The 21,962-nt window shown below is 61.4% G+C and overlaps 1 protein-coding gene across 1 annotated transcript in view; it reads left to right on the top strand.

Annotated features, from left to right (window-relative positions):
* Positions 1-6,652: 6,652 nt before the first annotated feature.
* Positions 6,653-21,962, top strand: part of CACNA1G (calcium voltage-gated channel subunit alpha1 G) — a 132,943-nt gene continuing 117,633 nt past the window's right edge. The window contains 2 exon segments of the mRNA XM_066980267.1: positions 6,653-6,766; positions 6,768-6,925. Coding sequence (XP_066836368.1) covers positions 6,668-6,766; positions 6,768-6,925 — 257 coding nt within the window. The 5' untranslated portion in view covers positions 6,653-6,667.

Raw genomic sequence — 21,962 nt, forward strand, 5'->3', positions numbered from 1 at the left:
CTCTTGGTTTGCTTGCGTCTGTCTGGGACGTGGAGGTGGGAGCGCTGCCGAGTGTCCCTGGCTGCTGTGGTTTTTCTGCAGGGGGAGCTGGGGGTGCTTTTCTGGAGCTGTCAGGGAGGGCTGTAGGTGGCTGTGGGTGTGCTGTTCGCAAGGTTCCTCTTTCCCTGCGAACCCACATGTGCTGAGCAAGGCCTTTGTGCCCTGGTCCCTCCTGAGCTGAGGTCTGAGCCCTGCAGCCCGTCCCCTGCTGCTGCGCTGCGGCCTCCCGGTACCTCACAGCTCGCGTTGGCACTTCTGCGCTTTATTCCCTACCTCTCCAGGGTTACCCTGAGCCGTGGCGGTGCCTTTGGAGTTCAGGGAGATCTTGGAAGCGCTTCCAGCGCTGCTGGGGCCTGAGGCCGGTGTGCTCGGGATCGCTGCTAACGGGCACCGCAGCGCTCGGGGCCGTGGGGCTCGGCAGCAAGCTCCTCATTTCCCTCTTGTCTCCTCCTGTCAGACAAGATTTGAAGATTCAATTACAGTGGGAGCTGCTGATAGAAGCGGTGCTGGCGTGCTGCTGGCTCCCAGCACCCGCGCTGCATGGGAACCAGATGAAAGGCGAGAGCAACGCGAGGGGGTGGGGAGAGGAGGCACTGGGAACGGCGGCTCTTGATGGCTGACAAAGATCCTGGGAGGAAAAGGCGAGAAATGAGGGCTTGGGGTGGTTGGGGAAGGTTCAGGGGTGTGATACTGAAGCTGCAAACCCACATCTGCTGGGGTCACCATCCCGTGCGTGCCCGGTGGGGCCAGTTTGGGTGTCCCGATGGGCACCACGCTGCAGCCTGCCTGAATGTGGCTGATAGAGGTTTTTTGCCTAAAATCTGGCCTAACAGAACCAGATCTCTGCAGCAGCAGTGACGCACACGTGGCAGGGCCGGACCTCGTCGTGCACAGGGCTCAGTGGTGGCACGGTGCTGCGGGGTGCAGGGCAAGCGCTCCGCAAAGGATTGATGCGCGCACCGTGCGGGGAGCTGTCTCTGGCAAGTGGCACAGCAGAAGGCTGGATTTCAGCCAAGGTTTTTTTTTTCCCCCCTTTCTGAAGACTGCTTCTTCCTTGAAAGCCGTGCTTTGTTTGCGCACTAACACTTCAGAGCGATGTGGGGACAGTCTGGAGCGCCGCGGCTGCCGGTGCGCAGCACCGGGGCTTCTCAGCAGGGCACAGCGACGGGGACAGCCCCGACTGAGTTCACAGTGAATGCTGGAAAATATTCAATAGGGCCAGCATCCAGCATGGTGCTGGGCGTGCTCAGCTCCCGCCCAGGCTCTGCAGTGGGGTCCCTGGGAGAAAAGCACGTGGTCTCGGTGGAGCAGCAGGAATAACCCTCCTGGGTCTGAGCGACCTTTCCAATGGACCCCGTTGTGTTCTGGTGTTCGGGCTCTCAGCCCCAAAGACTGTCCTGGGTGTGAGGATTAGTCCCTGAATCCCATATGAGGGGGCTGTCTTTGTGGGGCTGATGGCCCTCTGATCTTTTTGAGGACCAGAGATGAGATCTGGCCACTAAAATGCCCACCCCACCTCCCCAGGGAGCCTTTACAGAACGATCCCCTCCCTTCCTGGTGTTTCCTGGATGTAATGGCAGTTGTTAAGGAAAATGAGGCTTTTTAAGGATAAGGGAAGGGGGGTGGACTGGAAAGCTGGGTTCCACTCTAAGTTATATTGTGGTCCCATCTGCATCCCAGTGCTGGAAGCTGGACAGAGCTCGGCTCTCGCTGTGCCCAGGCTCTCAGCTGTGTCGGTGCCGCGGCCCCGTGCTTGCAGGTGTAGCAGTTGCCAAACCTCAGCCCTACTCAGGCATGGATTGATGGTGCACCAAACAGTCGAGGTGCAAACATTGATCACGCGGGAAAGTGCTGGTCATCAGCCAAAAATAAGTGGTCCCCAGCTGGAATTATTAATTCTGCTCTGCACACCGAATGTATCGTGCAGGTGGCTTCTGTCCCCCCTGCGCAGCGGTTGTGCTTCGTGCCATAGTATATTTCCCCTCCAAGTACTTGTCTGGCTATTCGGTTAATAAAGATAGAGAGAGACAATAAAGATATTCATTAAAAGAAAAAAAAATAAAAGATGGAGCCCTGCCTGTAGCCTCTAGCAGCCGGGAGAAGCAATTGCTAAATGAAACGGAGACCTCCGGGGTGGCTGCTGGTGCCTGGGGCTGGGATTTGGGAATGCAGGATTTGGGATTTGGGTGCCTGGTGGGGCCGTGGGATGCTCGGGGCGAAGGCCACAGCTGTGGCACTGGAGGGATGGCTGCCGCTGCGGGGCGGAGGGAGGAGGGCAAGGGAGTGGTGATTGAAAAAGGGAATTAGCAATATAAGCTCTGGGAAAAAGCAGCTGTCGGGATGGGGTTATGCGGGGTTAAGCCGTTATCTCGGACTGTATCAAACGTGGGGCTGGGCTCTCGCTCCTCCCAGGTCATTAGGCGCTGTCCTGAGGAGTGAATGTGCTAAAACCCTCAGGCTGGGGGCTCTGGGCATGGGCACTGATGGATGTGAGCACCACGGGGCTGCTGCCATGGATGGAGCCAGGGCTGGGAGGGGATGGGCTCGGTGGGAAGGGTGAAGGGCAGGAGGGGTGGGCAGGATGCTCTGTGCTGTCCCTATGCTGTTGTCACACCAGCTGAGATGCGGCAAGTGGTGTTTCTCGTGAGGTTAACACACTGATGGGACGGCCCCGCAGCGTGTGGTGCGTCGATGCTGGCACAGGGGATTGGGGTCAGCCCCGGCTTGCTGCCATCAAAGCACTTCAATAACGCCCGTCTCTGTGAGTTGGTGGTGGGAGGCCTGCCCTGCCCCAACCCGTGGCATCCGAGCCGAAACGTGTGTTTCCTCCCCGGTCCCGAGGCGTGAGAAGAGCTCTGCGCCTTGTTGCGATTTATCGCCCGGCCCCGAGCCAGCTGCCTGTATGGGTTCAATCTGCAGCTCCCAGAGCTGATAGAAATATCATCCCGTCACATTAACATCACCCACAGCTACCGCAGCTGCGTGTCAGCAGCGAAACAAATGGCGACCCGTTCTCACAGGGCTGGAGCCCCTCGGTTGAGGCCGGCTTCAGCGCGCCTCCTCCTCCTCAAAGGGCTGCAGCGGGGGGCTCTTCCCCTGCAGCTCCCGTGCGGCTGGCTCCAAGCCCCCCCACCGCACCACAGTCGTCTTGGGTGAGCACCCACCCGCCTCCAGCTCCCCCACTGATGCTCGTGACGCGTTTCCTAGAAGTACCAGCGAAATGCAGAGTTTTTTTTTTTTTTCTGAAAAAGCAGGGAAATGGCAGCGGGAGCACAGCGGGAGGGCCGGGCTGATGGTGAGGCTGCCGCCTCCCTTCCCTCCTTGGGCATCGGGGGCAGAGCGGGGTGCTCAGCTCCTGTCCCAGCGGGTGCCCTGTGTAACTTGGGGGGCATCGTGTTAGCTACCAAGCTGTTGGAGGTACGGCTGGTGTTGTGGCGTGATTTGCAGCCCCTCCAGAGCCACCCAGTCCTAAAACTCCTGCTGCCGCCCGCCCTGTCCCTGCCTCACCCCCATCCCTCTCCCCTGTGCTATCTTTGGTCTAATTAGGAGGCCAGGGCTGCGCGTGTGAGGCGAATGTGACCTCATTAGTTTCTTAGGCTGTATTGAAATTCCTTCTCATTTACATCCCAAATCCCTCAGCGCACATCTCTGCTCTCCGGGGTCGCTTACTGCTGCTGCTTTCCAGCCCTCTCACCAGGGCTCTGGGCCGCAGCCGCGTGCCCTCTCCCTGATCGCTCGCTCCACTTCTGCCTCGAAGCCGAACCCCTCGTGGGTTTGTGGAGGGCGAATTCCTGCTTCACAACGGGGGCGGGGAGAAGGGCTCGTGGGGGAGATGCCCTGGGCTGGGCACTGTCCTGTACCCATGGGGACGGGGTGCGGGGAGAGCAGCGAGCACCCCTGCCCTTCGGCGCCTCTATTCGCTGCAGCACGTGGATGCCAAAATCCCTCTGGCTTCATCCTCCTGATGTTCAGAGGCTTCCTTTCAAGCTCCGAGGATGTACAGCTCCGTGGAGCCCTTCTTTTTCCATCCTAGTTGGAAGGAGAGTGCTCTTTGCGACGGGAAAGTTTGCATGCTGTCTCGTGTGTGGCGTTGGATCCCTTTATAGGGCAGGTACCTCCGAAAGCAAGATGTTTCCAGCTCTCGCGACGAGCATAATTCTTGAAAATGTACGCAATAAACAAAACGAGCCAAATGTAATTAAAATGGAGACAGCATATAATCTGGTAACCCACTTAGAGGCTCAAAGCTTCGGCTTTTAAAAAAATGTTTGCTCCCAATCCATTTAAATAAACAGAACGACACACAAAGGCTCTCTGTACATTATCAGGACACAAAGAGAAGCGGATCAAAAGCAGCTGTGGCCGGGCTGTACATATGTAGCGAGGAAATTGCTTGATCTCACATTGCACCTTGCACATGCAAATGTGTCTGCGGCCCTCGCTGTGCGCCGCCGCCGAGCTGCTGCTGCTGCTCCCCCCTGTGCTCTGCGAGGGGTGGCGGCAGGACCACCGCTGGGCTCCCCCCCGCTGTCCCACCCCTTGGAGTGCAGGGAGATGGGTACGGTGAGGTGGGACCCCTGGGTGGCCCCGTGTCACCCCTTGTGCTCGTGTAGGGTGCAGTGGGACCCATGGGTGGCCCCGTGTTACCCCCTGTGCTTGTGTAGGGTGCACTGGGACATCCCTCTGTGTGACCTGGAGGGGTCCTGGGGTGCAGTTGATGTCTCCCCTACACAATGAGCCTGTGCTGGGGGGCTCTGCGGTGTCCGTGTGTCCTGGATGCCGTGGTGGGTGTGGGGAGAGGCCAAAGCTGGCTGAGCTGTGCCCTCCCCGTGGGTGCGCACACCGGTGTCTGGAGGGGTGAATAGCTCAGAAACACGGGAAATCGATGGGAATCCTCTTCCTTAATGCCCGTGCCATGGGTTCTCTGCTTGGCTGGTGTCATGCAGGCCTTGTGCTGCCACGTTGTGTCCCCCTGGGCTTGCTGGGGACCATCCTGGTGCTGCACTGTGGGGTTTGCATCTCCCCTCCCCGAACGCCGTCTCGCGGTTCTGCAGCAGAGCCCGGCTGCCCTTGAAGCTTTGCCAACAAATGCGATTTGTCTCGGGCCGGGCAGCCCGGGCTGTGAATCCAAGATCAAGCACGCTCCTAGGGCAGCAGAAGGCATTTGGGGTCAGACGAGCACCTTGCCATCACTCTTGCGGGCGGTCGGGGGGTGGCGGGGGGAGGCTCGCGGTGGCGGGACGTGGGGCGAGGTGACGGCGGGAAGGGCGGGGAAGCTCTGTTTTAATTTTCCGGATGTCTTCAGCGTTAGGAAACGGAGCCTGGGCTCAGGGTGGGGGGGTGGCTTCTCGCCCCCACCCTTCTTGGCACCGCTCCCCCGGGGGATGCTCGAGGCTCGGTGCCCGCCGTCGGGGCCGGCTCCCGCAGCGGCCGGCGTCGCACCGGCAGGGGGAGCTCCGGCAGCGTGCTCCGCGCGGGGGGAGCGGGGGCGGCGGGGCCGGGACCCCCCCGTTCCGCGGCCGTGGGCCGTGCCCGACGGGGGTGGCTCTGCCCCGGAGCTGGGGGTCCCTGCTCCGCCTGGGGGGGGGGGGGGGGGGGCCGGGTCTGGGTGTGGGGGCGGTGCGGGTGGGGGCACAGCGCCGGCAGCCCCCCCCCCCCGCCCCGCGGCCATCCCGGCGGTGATGGGTGGTGCGGGATAACGGGGGGGGGAGGGACCGATGGAGGGAGGCTCAGGGTTTTGAAGCGGGGGGGGGATGCTCGGCAGGGAGCCCCTGGAGCAGCGCAGGGAGCCCGAGCCGCGGCAGCAGCAGGGCGGTGACCCCCCCCCCCCCCCTCGCCCCCCCAGGGGCTGCAAACCGTGCGCGGCTCGCACCCGGGGGGGGCACCTCCCGCTGCCAGCAGCCCCACTGCGTCTGCAGGCCTCCACCTCGGGGCTCCCGGCCTCCAGCACGGGCATGTCGCCCTCCCACGGCGCGGGGGGGGGCTCCCCGTGCCCCATTCCCCCCCCCCCCCCCCCAGCACGCCGTGTGCGCCCCGTCCAGCCGCGCCGGGGGGGGGGGGGGGGGCGCTGCCCGTCCAGCTGTGCAGCCCTGACTGACGGCCTCGGCGTCCAATGGGGGGGCTCGGAGGGGCCGGGGGGGGGCCCCCATTGGCCGCGGGGGGGAGGAGGAGCCGGGACTTGAAGTTGGAGTGAGGGCTCCAGCGGTGCCCAGCGCTCCGCTCGCCGCCCGCCCGAGCATCCTCGGCGGCTGCACCCCCGGGGGCCGATGGTGGGGCGCGGGGGGGGCCGCCGGAGCCCTTAGGGAGCCTCCCCCGGGGGTCGGCCCCGGCTACTGGAAGGGGAGAAGGGGTTGGGGGGGGGGGAAGCTGGGGGGGGGGGCAAAGCTCGCCGCCTCCCCTCCCGCGGCTCGGGCCCCCCCGGAGGCACGGCGAGGAGGAGCTACGGAGCCCGCAGCCGGCAGGGCAGGGCGAGGGGGGCGGCCCGGGCCCGGCCCCGGCTCCCCCGGCCATGCAGCCCCGCCGCTGAAGCCCCCCGGCCCCGGCATGGGCTCCCCCCTTTAGGCTTCCCCCCCCACCCCCCCCCCCACCCCGGCTTTCCCCGGCTCCCCCCGGGGGTCGCGGCCGGAGGATGGACGAGGCTGGAGAGCGAGCGGCCGACGAGGAGCCGGAGCCGGGCAGAGCCAAGACTTTCATCCGCCTCAACGACCTGTCCGGGGCCGGGGGTCGCCAGGGGCAGGGGGCCGGGGCCGGGGGGGGGGGGCGGCGGCGGCGGCGGCGACTCGGAGGCGGAGGCGCTGCCCTACCCGGCGCTGGCCCCCGTCGTCTTCTTCTACCTGAGCCAGGAGAGCCGGCCGCGGAGCTGGTGCCTCCGCCTGGTCTGTAACCCGTATCCTTTGCAGGTGCCGGCGGCGAGGTAAGCCAGCACCCCCCCCCCCCCCTTTTTTTGCCCGCACCCCCTTTTTGCCTCCCCCCCCCCCCCCCCCGGCTGGGCTTTGGAGTGGGGGGGAAGGACCCGGCTCGCCCCCTCCCCGGTGCCCTCTCGGGAAGTTTTCTGGGTTGTTGCGGGGGGCTCGGCTCGCCCCGTCCCGTTTGGGGGGGTCCCTCCGCCGTGCCCCCCCCCTCCCCGGGCTCCCCCAGGCTCCGCCGGGGATGGGGAACGGGGGCAGGGGCAGCGGGAGCCCTCCCGCTCCTCGTCCTCTCTCCCCGGCACGCCGAGGGACCCCAAACCCCAGCCTCCCCCCCCGTTGCAGAGCCCTCCTTCCTCCCTGACCCCGTTTCTCACCCGTTTTAGGCTACCCGGTCCCTTCCCTGAGGGTTTTAAGGAAGCCGGGGGGGGGAGGCGGTGGTGCAGGGGGGATGGAGGGGGGCTGGTTTGCTGCTTGCCCGCGGGGTCCCTAAATAATTCACAGCGTGTGGGGCCGGCTGGAGGGCCCGCTGTCCCCAAACCCTCCCGGGCTGCTGCGGCCCAGGGGATGCTCCTGGCTTGGAGGGGTCCAGGCAAGGCCAGGGAGTGGGGTCCCATGGGGTGCCCGTCAGCTGAGGGCTGCTCCCCGCCGGGTCCCGGGGTGAGCCGTGACCCCGCAGAAGCTCCTGGTCTCCTCCCAACTCCCCGTCTGCTCTGCACAGGTTCCGCGTCCAAGCCGCTTTAGTCAAGTTTAAGCTCTCAAAAGAGAAGGGGGGGGGGAAAGACAATAGAAAAGCCACTTCTTGCTGCAGTCTTGGTGCCTTTAAAGCCTCCCTTGGAGTTGAGTCGCAACCAGCACACGGTTCCTCGCAGCGCAAGTGGTTTGCCGTCCCCGAACTCCAGCTCCGCGTATTATCTGCAGAAACAAAAAAAAAACCCTACGAGGAATAAAAGCAGGCGATGTGGCTTCCAGCAGGGGACGGTGCCTGCGAGCAGCCTGTGCCCGGGTGAGCGGGACGTTCCCGGGGCCGCGCTCCCTGCGCAAAAGCCAGCCGAGCACGGGCGGGCAGAAACCCCACATCTGGAGTGGGAGAGGCTGTGCGGTAGCAGGGAGGACATGTTACACGGCACGGAGGGCCAGCGTGTGCTGAGCGAGAGCTCCCAGTTCGTGTGAACTGGGAGTAAATCCATCGGGGCTGAGGTCGGTGTGCCCGGGTGAGGGTCTGCGGGAGCCGCGGATATTGTTTTACTTAAGCTTCGGCAATAATTCATCTGATAAACGGTCTGCCTTCTTTCCTAAAATGTCCCCCGGGAGGGGAAAAAAGGCAAGATTTCTCTTCCCAGTCATGAATGCTCCCTGCAGTTCCCCCCCGAATCTCTCTCACACCAGCCAAGCAATCCAAGGCTGCGTTTATTTGAGCATCTTAGGAAATCTCGAAACTTTGTGAAGCGTTCTGCTGTGGGGAGGAATATTAGCTGCAAGTCCGGGTGCTCTCAGTGCCTTCCGTGGATAATGCAATTTACGACAGCTGATTTATAGACTTTTTTTCAAACCCCCACCTCTCCCTGGCGGTGTTGTTTTGAAGCAGGTGTCGACACCTGAACATTTTCGGTTGGTTTGGGTAAAATCCCCTCCACCCCGCTCCCTCCAGCAATGGCTGGAAATGCGTCTTGTCCTCCGTGGCTACGAGCGGGTTCGCTCTCATCCCTGGGAGAGGAGCGTTGTCGTCAAAGCCTCCCCTGGGCACCTGCAAGCCCTGCTGCGTGCAGGGCCGAGCGCTGGGCACAGCCCCAGGGGCTGGCGTTTTCCTCCTCTCTGCTTCCTCACCTGCTTCCAACGGGGAAATCGAAATGCTGGGAGCCTTGGGAACGATGCTGCAGGGCTGCGGGCTGTGAGCAGCTAGTTGTTTTCTGGGTCGCTGACCCACAACTGGGGGAGTTTATTTAGAAAAAGAAAGGAAAAAGTGGCCTTTAACCAGATTAACCAGAGTGGTCTTGCTCGTGGGTTTGTCTCTCTGCAGCCCGAGCCCTTTGCTTTTTTATATGTTGCACTTTTATTTTGCTTATCGTGGTGGGCCAGAAAAGTGAAAAAAGTGACTCTTCCTGCACTGTAATCTCCTAGGAATCGTGCCCTGGTGCCACAAACCTATAATCGCATCCTCGGAAAGTCCTTGCTGCCACCAGCTGCTCGGGGAGGAGTGACAGTGCTCAGCCACGTGGCTGTCAGGAGCCTGCCCTGCCCGCTGCCTTTGGCAGCCGACGGAGGGGCTCTCGAGGGCTTCTTCTGTGCTCTCATCCCGTTTTTACCTCTCCCCGGGTGAGGCTGGCTGTGTGGATATCCATCTCCTCGTCTGCCTGCTCCCTGATGTCCCTCTGCCCTCTGTGGTGGTCCCTGCGGGCAGGATGGGTGCTGCGGGTGTTGGCGGTGGGTGCTGGAGCTGCTGCTGCACCCAGAGCCCTCTCGCTGCCCCGGGAAGGGCAGCTGGTGTCCCCAGGGCTGGCCGTGTCCCTGGGGCTTGTCGCATCCCGGTGCCACTGGGACACTGCTCTCCATCCCTCCGGGCAGGTTGTGTGACCGTGACGGCCGAGGCAGGGCGAAGGTTGATGTGCTGGGTGTCAGCGAGGATGCCCGGTCCTGTCGAGACGATTTGTCAGGCTCTTCTACCCTGTTCCAGCTCAAAGCATCCTCTGCTTTGGGGATGTCTCTGCCTCGGTCTGAAGCGGGGATGGGGGAACCTGTGCTGGGCTCTCGTTCTGCTCCCTTAGGGCTAGAAAGAGGTCGTGGAGTTTGTCCTGATCCAGAAAATGAACGCTCCAGGGCCTGAAACGCTGGGTTTTTAACCTTAAAACTCTCAGTCCTGCAAAGCTCTCCTTCCCCTCCGCCCCACTGTGGTCTTTGAAGGGAAGCCTGGTCGGGGCCAGGCCCCCAAAGGGGAGGGAGGCGATGGGACGTGCCGCGGGGTCACCGCGCGGGGCCCGCGGGCACCGGGGCTGGGGAAGGCTGGGGTGGCGGGCAGGGAGGAACGGGTGTCCCCGGGGGGAAGGAGGAGGGAAGCCGGTTACTTGACTTTCCCTTATAAAATAAAAGCACCACGAAGGCTGGGAGGATGAAAGGCTGCAGCGGGGTCTGTGCCAGGCTGCTCCTCTGATCAGAGGCAAGAAACGAGGCTACGGCTCGAGAGCTGCGCGCTGATTGAAGAGCAGGGATGGAGAAAGCGGGGAGGATGCTACCGCGTGGCGTTCAGGGCTCTGAATAGGAAAATACCGGTGTAACTGGGAGGCCTGTGATCTCTGTGGTGCTCCAACCTGCCTCTTCCCCGCGTGGCGGCTGCGTGCGGAGCCGGAGAGCAGCGCACCGGGAGCGGGTTTGGCTGTACGGAGGTGCTGCTCCGCAGGATGCCTGGCACGGCCCCGGCTCGTCCTCCCGGGGCAGAGCTCACGGCCTCTGGACCCCGGCTTTTAAATCTCTTTTCCGGCTGAGGGTCGTGTGGGGCTGGCTGGCGCTGAGCCCCCCGCTCCATGCCCGCGTCCATGTGTCCAACGTGCCGGAGTGGAGATCCTGCGTGGTGGGACGGGGCGCGAGCCCACCGAGCTCTGCCGTGGTTTGGGCTTCCCCAGCCGGGTGCGCTCTGTGCCACGGGGGCACACGAGGTCCTTGTCCCCTCCTCGGGCTGGGTGCCGCTTGAAGGGCTCAGCTGTAGGATGGTTAAAAATGGTTGTTTTTTTTTTATCAAAAGGGTGTGTTTTGAGGGGGGAGCGTGTTAGTGTTCTTTGAACGCTGGTACGTTTGTGAAGCAAATCACTTCTGGATGTAACGAGCCGAGGTACTTTGTTTTGGGAGGTTGAAACTGAAAGATTTCTTTTTGTTTTGTTTTGTTTAAAAACCCACCAAGGACTAATTCGGTGGCTTCACCTGACCCGTGCTCAGTCCCGGCACTCGCTTCCCTCCCGCAGGCACTGGGTCACCGGCGAGCGCCTCCTGCTCACGGGGGATGCAGAAGCCCCATTCCCTGCAGCTCATGGGGGATCGGGGGCTGGGGGGGTCCCCATGTCCCCTCCCTGCCTGTGGGGACACGGAGAGCTGGGGATGGGGCACGGCTGGCTGGGGATGGGCTGCTCTGCCTCCCATGCAGCGATATCAGGAGAAAAAGCAGGACCCGCTGCCTTCTAGCAAGGGCAGCACGAGTGTGGTGTCTTTCTTTTTTTTTTTTTTTCCTTTTATTCCCCCTTTCCCAAGGGACAAATAACTGCGAAGCCTCTTCCCCGCCACTCAGAGCCCTGCGGGAGCGAATTTGGGCTCAGCGCGGCGGCTGGCATCCCCCTCACTGCTGCCTCCCGAGCGAAACCAGGAGCTGCTTGATCCTAATCTCGGTAACGCACCGATCCCAATCCTAACGCACCGATCCCAATCCTAACGCCCCGCCGCTCGGTGGGGATCTCTGGATCCATCCAGCGCCGGGAGCCGCCGCTCCCTCCGTTCGCTGCTCCATGTGTGTGTCTTTTAAGGGAGATTCTCTTCGGCGAATTCCCTCTCCCAAGGCTGTTGTGTCACATCTGGAAGTTTGTGTAGGAGTTTATCCAAGCGCTGGAGCACGGGGCAGCTTTTTCTCATTTAAAAATCATAGGCTGGCATTTTGAGCCGGGCTGGGGGGGGGAGGGCTGGGGGAGCCGTCTGCCAAAAAGGAGACTGGAGCAGAGGAATTGTAATGACTTCCAGAAGTTTTCTTTTCTTTCTTCCTTTCTTTCTCTCCCTCCCTCTCGGCGCGCAGACAAAGGGCTGAGCCCATGCTGGTTATGTCATCCCAGCCCGGGGACCCGGCTTCCCCCGGGGGACGGGGGCTGCTGCGGCTCCGAGCCCCCCCGGCAGGAAATCCGCAAGGAGGATTCCTGCGAGGAGCAGCGAGGACGCCGCCAGCCTGCCTTTAATTTGGGGAGGGGGCGGCTCGCCCCAGCCGCCTGCGTCTCCTGGGGCTTGGACTGGAGGGGGCCAGACCCCCGGGCACCTCTCATCGCCGGGTCCCCCCCCCCCCCGTGCTGGTGACACCTCTCGGCCGCTCGCTGCCCTCGAGTCCATCGCCTTTTGTGCTCCCCCCCCCCCAGGTTCGGTAGCACTGGGTGGTGTTGGAGTCGCTCTAGAAATGCCCAGGATTTTATGATGCATACAAAATTTTCTGCTTTCTTCTCCCCCCCGCGCACCCCCTGCAGATGTTTTGGCACCGGGCTGAAAAAATGCCTCTCTCCCATTTTTCCTTTAAACTCCGCTTCGCTCTTTTTTTAATTTCCTTGCAGAAAAGATCAGGTTTTTGTTTGCCTGGGCTTCTCAAACCCAGGTCTCTCTTAGCCCTCCGTTTTTACCGTATTTTGCTGGGAGGGAGAGAGAAAAACCTCTGGCCCAAAGGAGCCCCCACGCTGGCTTTGTGTGCGGATCCCGCAAGTCGCTTTCCCTTGCGGGAGGCGCTGGGCAGCCTCAGCCCCCGTCCCGTGCGCGGGGACCCGGGGAAGGAGCATCCGCGGCCGGGCTGGGAGGGCTTTGAAGCCTTGCTGTGGTTTGGAGGGCTTGAAATTTTCTAGTTAATTAGGAGGCCTGAGTGTTTCTGGGTTTGTTCCGGGGCCAGACCGTGGCTTTTTCTTCCCCTGGCGGAGGCTGCGGAGCGCCTTGGCTTTCCGCTGAGCGACCTAGATGGGAAATTTTTTCCCTTCGGTTGGTGATGCACGCGGAGGTTTCCCCCAACCTGGCTTGGCCGCGCTCGCGAGCCTCGGCCTCTCAGCCAGGAATCCGGCCTGGCGCTAAGAAAAAAAAAAAAAAAAAAGAGGAGGAAATTCTCATGGTTTTATATAACCGAGTGAGTAACAATTGATCGTGCTTTGGGATGCTTTCACATCTGCTTCCTACCAAAGCCTCGGCAAAGAGGCTTTGAGCGGATGGAAAAAAAAAAAAAAGCACATTTTTCACCCTGACTATTCTGCCGAGAGAAAGTTTCGGGCTCGCTCTCTGCCCGCGGTGCCGAGGGGTGGCGTGGTGCTGGTCGCTGCCCCGCCGCGAGCGGGGCTGTGGGGACACACACACGGGCACGGCGCGGGGACGCTGCCACCAAACGTCCCAGGGTCACCCGGCAGCCACAAGTGGATGGGGCTCGGCTTGGCCCCGGCGTCTGGAGCGTGGTTGTGTTGGAACTTCTCATGCGCCTCCCAGGAGGAAGGGCTGGAGGTGGTTTGGGGGTCCATGTGTTGCTCTCGCCCTCCTTGTTTCTCCCTCTGCTGGGATGCGCGCCCTGGGCATGAGGGCAGGGATGGGGGCGCCCCCCTGGGGGGCTGTACAAAATCAAACCCAAATGCTGAAGCCCATCGGGCAGGTGATGGGAGAGAGCTGGGAACTTGGCAGGGACGAGCTCAGAAAAAAAAGGGGATTTATGTGCTGTAATCCACACTCCAGCCCCACACTCGCAGGGTTCCAGTAGCAAAGCAGCCTTAGACTTCCCTCTCATTTGGGTCTCTTCCAAGAGATTTTCCCCTCGTGCATCCTCCGAACCCATCTCGGGATGCTGCTGACATGTGTCTGGGGCTGGAGGGGGCTTCACCCATCCGTGCGGCCCCGGGCTTTGTGCCCCCCCCGGGCTTCAGATCTGACACAGGCCGGGTTTGGAGCTTCTCCTGCCTGGCACTGACGGTCTCCGAGGGGCTGGTGGCCACAGCAGCAGCCCAAGGCAGAGCCCTCCCCTGCCCAGATGGCGGATAGGACTTGTTAATGATTTGTTAATTCAATTACGAAGCGATCGTTAACCCCTTGCAAGGATGCAGCTCCCTTCTGCAGGGCAGGGCTCGCCCCCACGCCTGCGGCTCCGGCTCCGTGTGCTGAAACATTTATTTGGCGTTAAGCTGACAGCCACGCTATGCAAGCGGAGATGTTAATCGGGAACTTGTTTTTAGCACTGGGCTGAGACCGGGCTCGGGAGGCTCCTGGGGGGAACGTCTTGGCTCCGTCCCCACCCCAGGGGCCGTAGGAAGCAAATGTTCCCTTTGCTGAGCCCTGAATGAGGCTTTGAAACGCATTCGATGCGCTGTGCTGTAACCAGCCTCCCCTTCAGCCTTATCCACTCTTAGCATGTAAAACCCTCATCTGGTCGGGCTGGCGGCACCCGGCACGGCGGTGCAGGTGTGGGGTGGCTTGGTTTTGGGGGTGTCCTGATTTTTGGGAGCCTTCCTCTCCTGGCAGGCTGGCTGCAGCAACGCTACCTTAACTGGAGAGGAGGGAAAGCCCGGTGAGAATGATGAATAACGGGGCCCTCGTGCTCCGCTGAATTAATGCTTATTTGGGCAGGCAGGGAGGAGAGGAATTAAATTAATATCTGACTTGTAACTGCTACTGTATGTGGTTATTGACTTATCTGGCTTTGGAGGAACATAAATATGTCTCAGGATATGCCCCCGAGACCGTAATCTGTTGGGGTCACGGCGCAGGTCTGTCTCTGATGCTCCTTTGGAGACTCGTCGTGACTTCTGAGGTCACAACTCCTAATTCCTCTGACAGAGGACCCAGCCGCTCGCAGATGGGAACGTGTTTGCGCTGCACCACGAGTGAATGTCATAAATCTGGAAGGCCTGCGCCTCGCATAAATCGCGTTTCTGTCTGACCCCATGGACCGCTCGGGGCTGGGGGCGGCTTGGCCTCGGGGGAGCGAGCGGCGTGGGCGAAGACCTTCGGCCCCGGGGCCGCCCGGATCGCAGCTGCAGCCCCTTTCCTCGTGCTCCCAACCATTCCCTGAGCTTTTACCCGCTTTGAGCAGTTGTTGGTGGGCTGGGGACGCCTCGGTGAGGTAGGCTGGGGGTCTCGGCCAGCCCTGCTGCCCTAGCCAAGGGGGCACGAACCCACGGATCCGTGGAGAGGAGCAAGGGCTTCCCTGTGCGCTGTGGGTGCTCTGGTTCGGATATCCCAGGGGGTGTAACACCAAACCCCGGGGTGCTGTGGGTGCTGGGGTGGGCACTGCTGCCCCCTCCCCGTGTGCACAAGGAAGGGGAAGGGGCATTTCCTTCTCCCAGCTGCTCGCCCCGTCCTGCAGGGACGTGTCGCTTCGGAAGCCTCCCCCTTTGATGGTGTCGCTGCGGTGGTGGCACCTGGGAGGATGCTCCTGCTCTATCCCACCACCCCAGCCTCTATGGAGCAGTGCATCCCGTCCTGTCCCCCTCCCTGTGTCCCCAGGCTCTGCCTCCCCGCGCCACCCCAGCCACCAGCGCAGCTCCCTTGGGAGCCCCATGGCGAGGAGCTGGGGCTGGCCTGGGGAATCCTGCCTGGTACCAGGCTGGAAACCAGCTGAGGAGCCCGGCACCAGCATGGGCACCCATGGCAGGGGTGGGGACGCTGCCCTCCCTTGTCTCAGTAAATGGGATTTGTCTCCTCCAGCAGCGGACGTTCAAATCTCACAGCTGGGCTCAGCGCTTGGCTTTTTGCTCTGTTTTGTTCTCTCCTTTCTTGTAGCCCCATGGAGCTGGGTTGTCTCCTCTCCAGAAGCTCGGGGGGCCAGGCAAGTTGCGGTCAAGCTGCAAATCCGGCGGTGAATCCCCTTAGCGACAAAAGGATGCTCCGAAAACGTGGCTCTGTGCCTCGTCCCCTCCCCAAACGCCTCCTTTTACCTTCCCAACACCTTGACTTCCCACCTCGCAGTTTTACTATTGCCTTGGCTTCCCGTTGGGGGCAGGCTGGAGGTTGGGGTGTGTGTGTGTGTGTGTGTGTGTGTGTGTGAGGAATCTATTCAAGGAGTTGTGATCTCTGCATTTCATTTTGCAGTTCAGCTGGAAAGATCTCGTTTCCAAATACACCCACACACAGGCACGGCGAGAGAAAGCAGGCGAGGGAGCTGCTCAGGGGGATGGGGCGGCCGCGGGGACCGCGCCGAGGAGGGGACCGGGGCGGGCAGGGCTCGGTGCCAGGCAAGGAGCAGCCCCGAGGCTTTCCCTGCTTTCCGTGAATCCTATCTGGAGTGATTTTTAGGCTTTATTTAGGGACTGGAGGTGCTACCCTGCGCCCCGAGGCTGCGTCTCGAGGCGATGCAGGTGCTGGGCTGTGCCTGTGGGTGGCCGGCTGCCCTGCTGCTGAGCGAAGGGGGAGCGGGGGCATCCAGAGAGAGGGGTTCTGGGGACAAAGGTCTTGCTCTGGGCATGGAGAGCCAAAACCGTGCCCAGGATTGGTCTGGGGAGCCAGGGGCGGGTGTGGGACCCTGCGGTGTGCGGGCACGTGAGCGTGTCCGTACGCACTGCACGCTGAGCAGGGCACGGCAGCATGGGAGGAATGCGGAGGTGCAGAGAGGAGTCGTGAAACTCCTCTTCCAGTGACCTTCAGCCCAAGCCACCTTGTTCCCAAAGCTCAGCCGGTGCTGCAGTAACCCGGCTGTAAGTCCCCGTCTGCGCCCTCTGTCCAGCACCATCCTGACCAGCCCAGGTCCTGCCTCTGCCTCTGGGCTGTGCGGGGAGCTGCTGGCGGGGTGGGCGCATCCAAGGAGGGCTGGGATTAGCAGAAAGCACGAGGGTCTTCATGCTGGTGGCACCTCGGTGCGCACAAAATAGGGTGCCTGTGTCCCCCCTACCCCCGGGTCCGTGTCCAGCAGGGCCGGTGGCAGCGGCCACCCCCTGCTCGTGCACCGTGCTCGGCCCCCACGTGCCGTATGCTCCTGCCGAGGCTTCTGCGTGATTTTTTCCATCCGTCCGAAGCGGCTGAGCTCATACAACAATATTCCCCGAGCCAACGCTGCTCCTTTTTGAAGTCCCTTGTTTTGGTATCCCTCAAACTTCGCCTTCCCAGGCACGAAACACAACACCCTCGGCACCGCCGCCTTCCCCTTAGCACCACGGCTCTGGTCGTGCCCCGCGCCTCGCCGGGGCCACCCTGCGAAACCACTGCCCCGTCCCCGCAGGGTCACCCGCACCACAAATTTTAAGTGGTGGGGAAATGGGGATGTTCTGGACACCGCAGCCTGCGGTGTTTGTCTTAGCGGGGCGCCGGGGATGCCGGGGCAGTGAGTTATCCCGCCCTGCGGTCACGGTGGAAGTCGGGGCAGGAGGGAGCGGGGAGGATGTGGCAGCGAGGAGCGATGGCGAGACACTCCCAGACACCGCTCGTGGCCGCGAGTTGGGTTCTGCTGGGGTTTTGCTCTATTATTTGTATTTTTTTTTTTTTTTCCTGTCGCTCGCCGCTGGCTGCACTGGCTGAGAGGTGAAGCCTGTGGGATAAGCAGCGGAGGTTCCGGGAAATATTTTGCCTCGCTCGTGGTGTTGGGTTTTGTGTTGCTCCTCTGGCAGCGGATGAAGGCGGCGGAGCGCAGGCAGCTTGGCGCGGGGCTGTCGTTCCCCAGCTCCGCCTGGCCACGAGCGGCGAGAGAAAACACCAGCGAGCCGCCTGCCTCTCCGGGGCCACTTTGAACTTTTCTCTCTCTTTTTTTCCCCCTTTTTCTTCAAGCCAGGACCTTGCCGAGGGGCCGGCATCCCCAGGCAGAGCCCGCATCCGTGGTGGCGTGCTGCCGGCCCTCTCCGGGCTGGGGCTTTTCTGGGATTTGCCTTTCCCACTGATTTTCTTTCCGTGGCTTTCGCCCCTCAGCTGGCTCCTGTGCCTGCCGCAGGGCACGGGGCAACCACGGCCGAGGGCAGAAACTGGTGAGGCGAGGATGCGAACTGCTGCTCGTGGCCTCCTGTGTCTTCTCGCTGATTAAAACCTTAAATTCTGCCATTTTTGACAAGATTTGGGTTTTCCGCGCTGAGCCGCAGAGTCTCTATGGCAACAGCTAGAGGCAACTTTCCTCCCGAACCCGTTTTATTTCGCAGAGGGGGAGAGGACGGGTGCGGGCACGTGCCCTGAGAACTGTTTGAACCCCCCAGCAGCTGGGGCAGGGAGGGGGAAGAGGGGCAGCCCTTGGTCAGGGGGAAATGCAGAATTGCATCAACCAAGGGACACAGTGAGCTGTCCCCCCCCTGCCCCCCCTGCCCCTCTCCCCTGGCTGTAGGGGAGAGCACTGCCGCGTCCACCCCGCTGTCCGTCCGTCTGTCCCGGGGCCGCTTTGGGGTTTTCTGCTCGGGTTCGCTGTGCCCCGAGGAGCGCAGCGAGGTGGTGGCAGAGTTTGGAGACGTGATTAAAACCCTAACCGTTCAGGAAAAGCCTCGCAGAACGGAATGGAAAGGGAGCCAGCTGGGCTAGATTGAAACTTAATAGGTTTTTGGAGTAATTTTGAGAGTCCTATACTGGAGGTCTTTCTAGAAAGATACTATACAACTTAATAACGTGTTATATTCCTATATATTATATTTAAATCATCCTATAGTATTGTGTAGGAGGAATCTAATTTTCCACTACAGGGTAATATACCTTCCTATAGGTTTTTGCTTGTGGGTTTTTTGTCCAAGGGAGTTAAATAAAAAATTATATCCTTCCTAGAAAACCTAACGAGATGACGAGAAAATAATACCTTTAATTTATTTAATAAAGCATATAAGTATTTTTCCTGGGGGTTTATATGGCCACATTAAAAAAAAAAAAAAACTCACTTTGAGCTTGTCGGGAAGTGGTTTGTGAGCGGATGGAGAGGGGTCCTGGGGCCATCGGGCCGGTCCCCAGGGGTTTATTGCCAGGAATAATGTCCCTGGGAGCAAAGAGCGGGTCCCCCATCGCCTGGGGGGTCCTGCATGGGGCGGCAGGGGTCTCACCACGTTGTGGGTTATATCCTTGGGGTGCAGGAGGTGCTTGTGTTTATCCCGAGGTGCTGTGGGGGATGTGTTTCTGCCTGGTGATGCCGGGTTTGGGGCCGGAGCCCTCTCCAAAGCGGTGCTGCGCTAAGGGGAGGGCTGCATCCATGGGCTCGCCTTGCTCCCTGGGTTTTGGGGTCTCCATCAATTGCACCGTGGCCAACAAACCCCCGTTGCTGTGCGCCCTGCTCGGGTAGGGGGAGGCTCCCCGGGGGCTGCGCTGTGGGGCCGGGCCCCTCCATCCCACCGGGCAGCCGCCCGTCACCGCGGCCTCGGGGGACCTGGGGCCCCGCCGGGCACCCAGCGCCTCGGTGGCTTCCCGCAGAGGGGCTCGGGGGAAGCCGGTGGCCCTGGTCCTTGGAGGTCCCCGGAGGACAAGCGCCTTTTGATAGCCATGGCAACTAATAAGCCCCGCGCGGTGACATCCCGCCGTCACCTTGGTGACGGGCCGCACATCACATAGCAACATGTGCCTCACGTCCCCATGGAAACGGGAGGGTTTTTAGCATCGCCCCGGTACGTCTCCGCTCGGGGAAGGTGCCGGGGTTTATCCCCGGGTGACCCCGCTGCGGGCAGGGCCGGCCCCAGGGGCCGCGTGGCCGAAATCCCGAATGGGAATTGGGATGGCGAGGAGACCCCCAGCGCGGGGAGGGAGCGGGGTTTGGTGGGGACCAGGCAGGAGCACGATGCTCGGGGCTTTGTCGTAAGGGCAGCAGGTCTGGGGGGGAGATTATTAGAGTTAATCATCCGATGGGCTCGCTGAATGGGGGAAAATAATAAAAGGTGCCCTAGGATGGAGGCTGGAAACCTGCCTTGCTGCGGGCAAAGCTGTGTCACAGCGGGATTTTCAGAGGCTGGTTTTCCCCAAGATCACCTCCTCCTCCTCAGGCTCCCACCTTGGGTTTTTCCCGGTGGGATGCAGAGGCAGGGCAGTGCTGCTCCTCCGGGGGCAGCACAAATCCCGGGGGGGTTTGTGGCCCCGACACGTGGCTGCGCGGGATGGGGCTGCGCGACCCCACGGTGGGGCAGGTGCTGGGTGCAGCACTCGCACCGCGGCGCTTCACATTGAGCGTTTTTCCTGAGATTTGCCAGTAACAAGCTGGAAGATTTAGGAGCTGGTTCGTTTGTAGCTGCTGAAGTGCTTCTTGCACGCACATGCAGCCCTTCTTTCCCTGTTTTTACAGACTTGCCATTACACCCACATTGCACGGGCACTTCAGGAGAGCAAAAGAGCCGGTGGCCGTGGCCCAGGGCCGGTGTGCAGGTGGCTCTGCGGGGCGGTTGGGGCTGCCCCTGCAGATTTGTGGGTCCATCTTTCTCAGGAACTTGGTGCTGTCATGGATGGGCTTTAAAAATGTTGGAAATCTGCGCCAAGAGCTCTGCTGGCCCCTGAGGCTGGCAGCAGGGCCACTTCTGCGCTTGCGATGTGCCTCTGCCCACCCGTCAAGGCTCTGGGGGCTGCTGGCCCGTGCCGGTGGGAAATCCCTTCCCTTGCCCCCACATCTCACCGAATATCTCACCCCGTGCCCCAGGGGCGGTTGGACGCCGAACGGGTTTAGTGTTCAGAATAAAATCAGTTGGGAAGCCACGACAAATGGCCAGAGGAAGGAGCGCCACGGTGTCCCGGGGCCGTGCCATCCCCGAGGAACCCCCTTGTGCGGCTGGGCTGCTGGCTCTGGGGTCCACACACCCCATCTCATCTCCCGCAGCAGGAGTGTTGGCATTGCTGGGGCTCGGGGGGGCTGCCTCGGGGGGTGTCCGTGCCGCTGGCCTTGTCCAGGTCTGAGGCCTGGTGGAGAAGCTGCTGCCCGTACCCGCAGCCGTGGGTCTGCCTGCAGGTTCGCTCCTCCCAGCGTGCTGCGGGTGCTGCAGCACGTCGTTTGTGCATTTGACAAATCTTTGCATTTATTCCCCCCCCCGACTTGGGGAGCGCAGCCAGCCTCTCCCCGGCCCTGCCCTAACGAATCAGCTCGCGATTCCCAGTGTGTTTTTGGCACCGGGCTGGAAATCCCAGGGCTCCGTTCAACCAGCAGCCAGCCAGTAAAAATAAATAAAAAAAAAAAAAATAGGGAAGGAGGGGGGTAAAACTCAACCACTGGGCTTCTCGCCATGACTAGGATGTGGTGCTTTGGGGGATGCACCCCAGCCTTGGTCATCAGCGGGGTGTGCAGGACCCTGGAGGAGCAGGGTTGGGGTCCCCATGAGCTCGTCCAGCCCAGCTGCGGGGCTCGGGGGTAACGGAGGCAGCGCTGGCCGCAAAGGAGGGCTGCAGCCAGCTCGGCGAGGCTTAATTAAATGTGAAATCCTGGCCGTTGTCTCCCGGGCTTTGGCTTGGGATGCCGCGAGTAGGAAATCACTAGAAGGAAATAATGAGAATTAGAGCAACTTCAAGGGCTGCTGCGTTCCCGGCTGGCACGAGGCGAGCAAAGCGCGGGGCAGCAGAGCCGCGGTGCAGCAGGACGCGGCCGTGGTTCTCCTTGGGGGTATGTGGGGCATGGATGGGGTCGTGTCCGGGGCTGTGGGGCAGCTTTTTGGGGAGGCTGTGCCACCCCTCATCGCTCCAGCTGTGTGCTGCCCGGAGCTGGGACTCGCTCGGGGTGGGAGCTGGCTGGCCCCGATCCCCCCGACGCTCAGTGACCGAGCCTGGCAGCACGCATCTCCTGCAGTAGGTGTCCTTTATTATTATTATTTTTTTTTTGTGTCTCCTTTTCTTTAGAGGCGTGCTCATTAGGGCTGCAAAGAGCCTTACTGTAAATTGGATACAAATGTACAGTTAACACCGAGTCTCCCCAAGGCTAGTGTAGGTATTCTGGTATTTAACGGAGACGAGGGGAGAGATCCAGGGGAAAAAAAAAAAAAAAAAAAGAAAAAAAAAGGAAAAGTGGCTCTAATTGAGGCCGGTATTTGAACAGTGAAGACCAATTAATGCTCCTGAATCAATAGGGCTGCGTGACTGAACTAATACATCCCTGCTGAGGGTTTGGGAGCACGCAGCTCCTGGGATGCTTTTGCCTGGAGCCCGCCCGGGGCGAGCTGTGGCCCTGCAGGGACTGTGGGGTTTGCAGAGCTCTCGGGGTCTGCAGCCCTGAAGGGCTGTGGAGGCTGCTCGTACAGAGGGCAGATTAGATGATTTGCCCCCAAGACGTGCAGGAAAAGTGATGGGAGGCAGGATTTTTGTGCTGGCAACCCTGGGCATCATCGGGAGACGAGCCCTGCCCCGGGCTGCCCGTGGCTCGCCCCGGTGCCCTTCCCCTCCCTCCCTGCTGCTCCTCCCAGCCCCTCGCTCCCTTTGCAG

The sequence above is a fragment of the Anser cygnoides genome, chromosome 19 (assembly GCF_040182565.1).
Source record: "Anser cygnoides isolate HZ-2024a breed goose chromosome 19, Taihu_goose_T2T_genome, whole genome shotgun sequence".
Classification (NCBI taxonomy): Eukaryota; Metazoa; Chordata; class Aves; order Anseriformes; family Anatidae; genus Anser; species Anser cygnoides.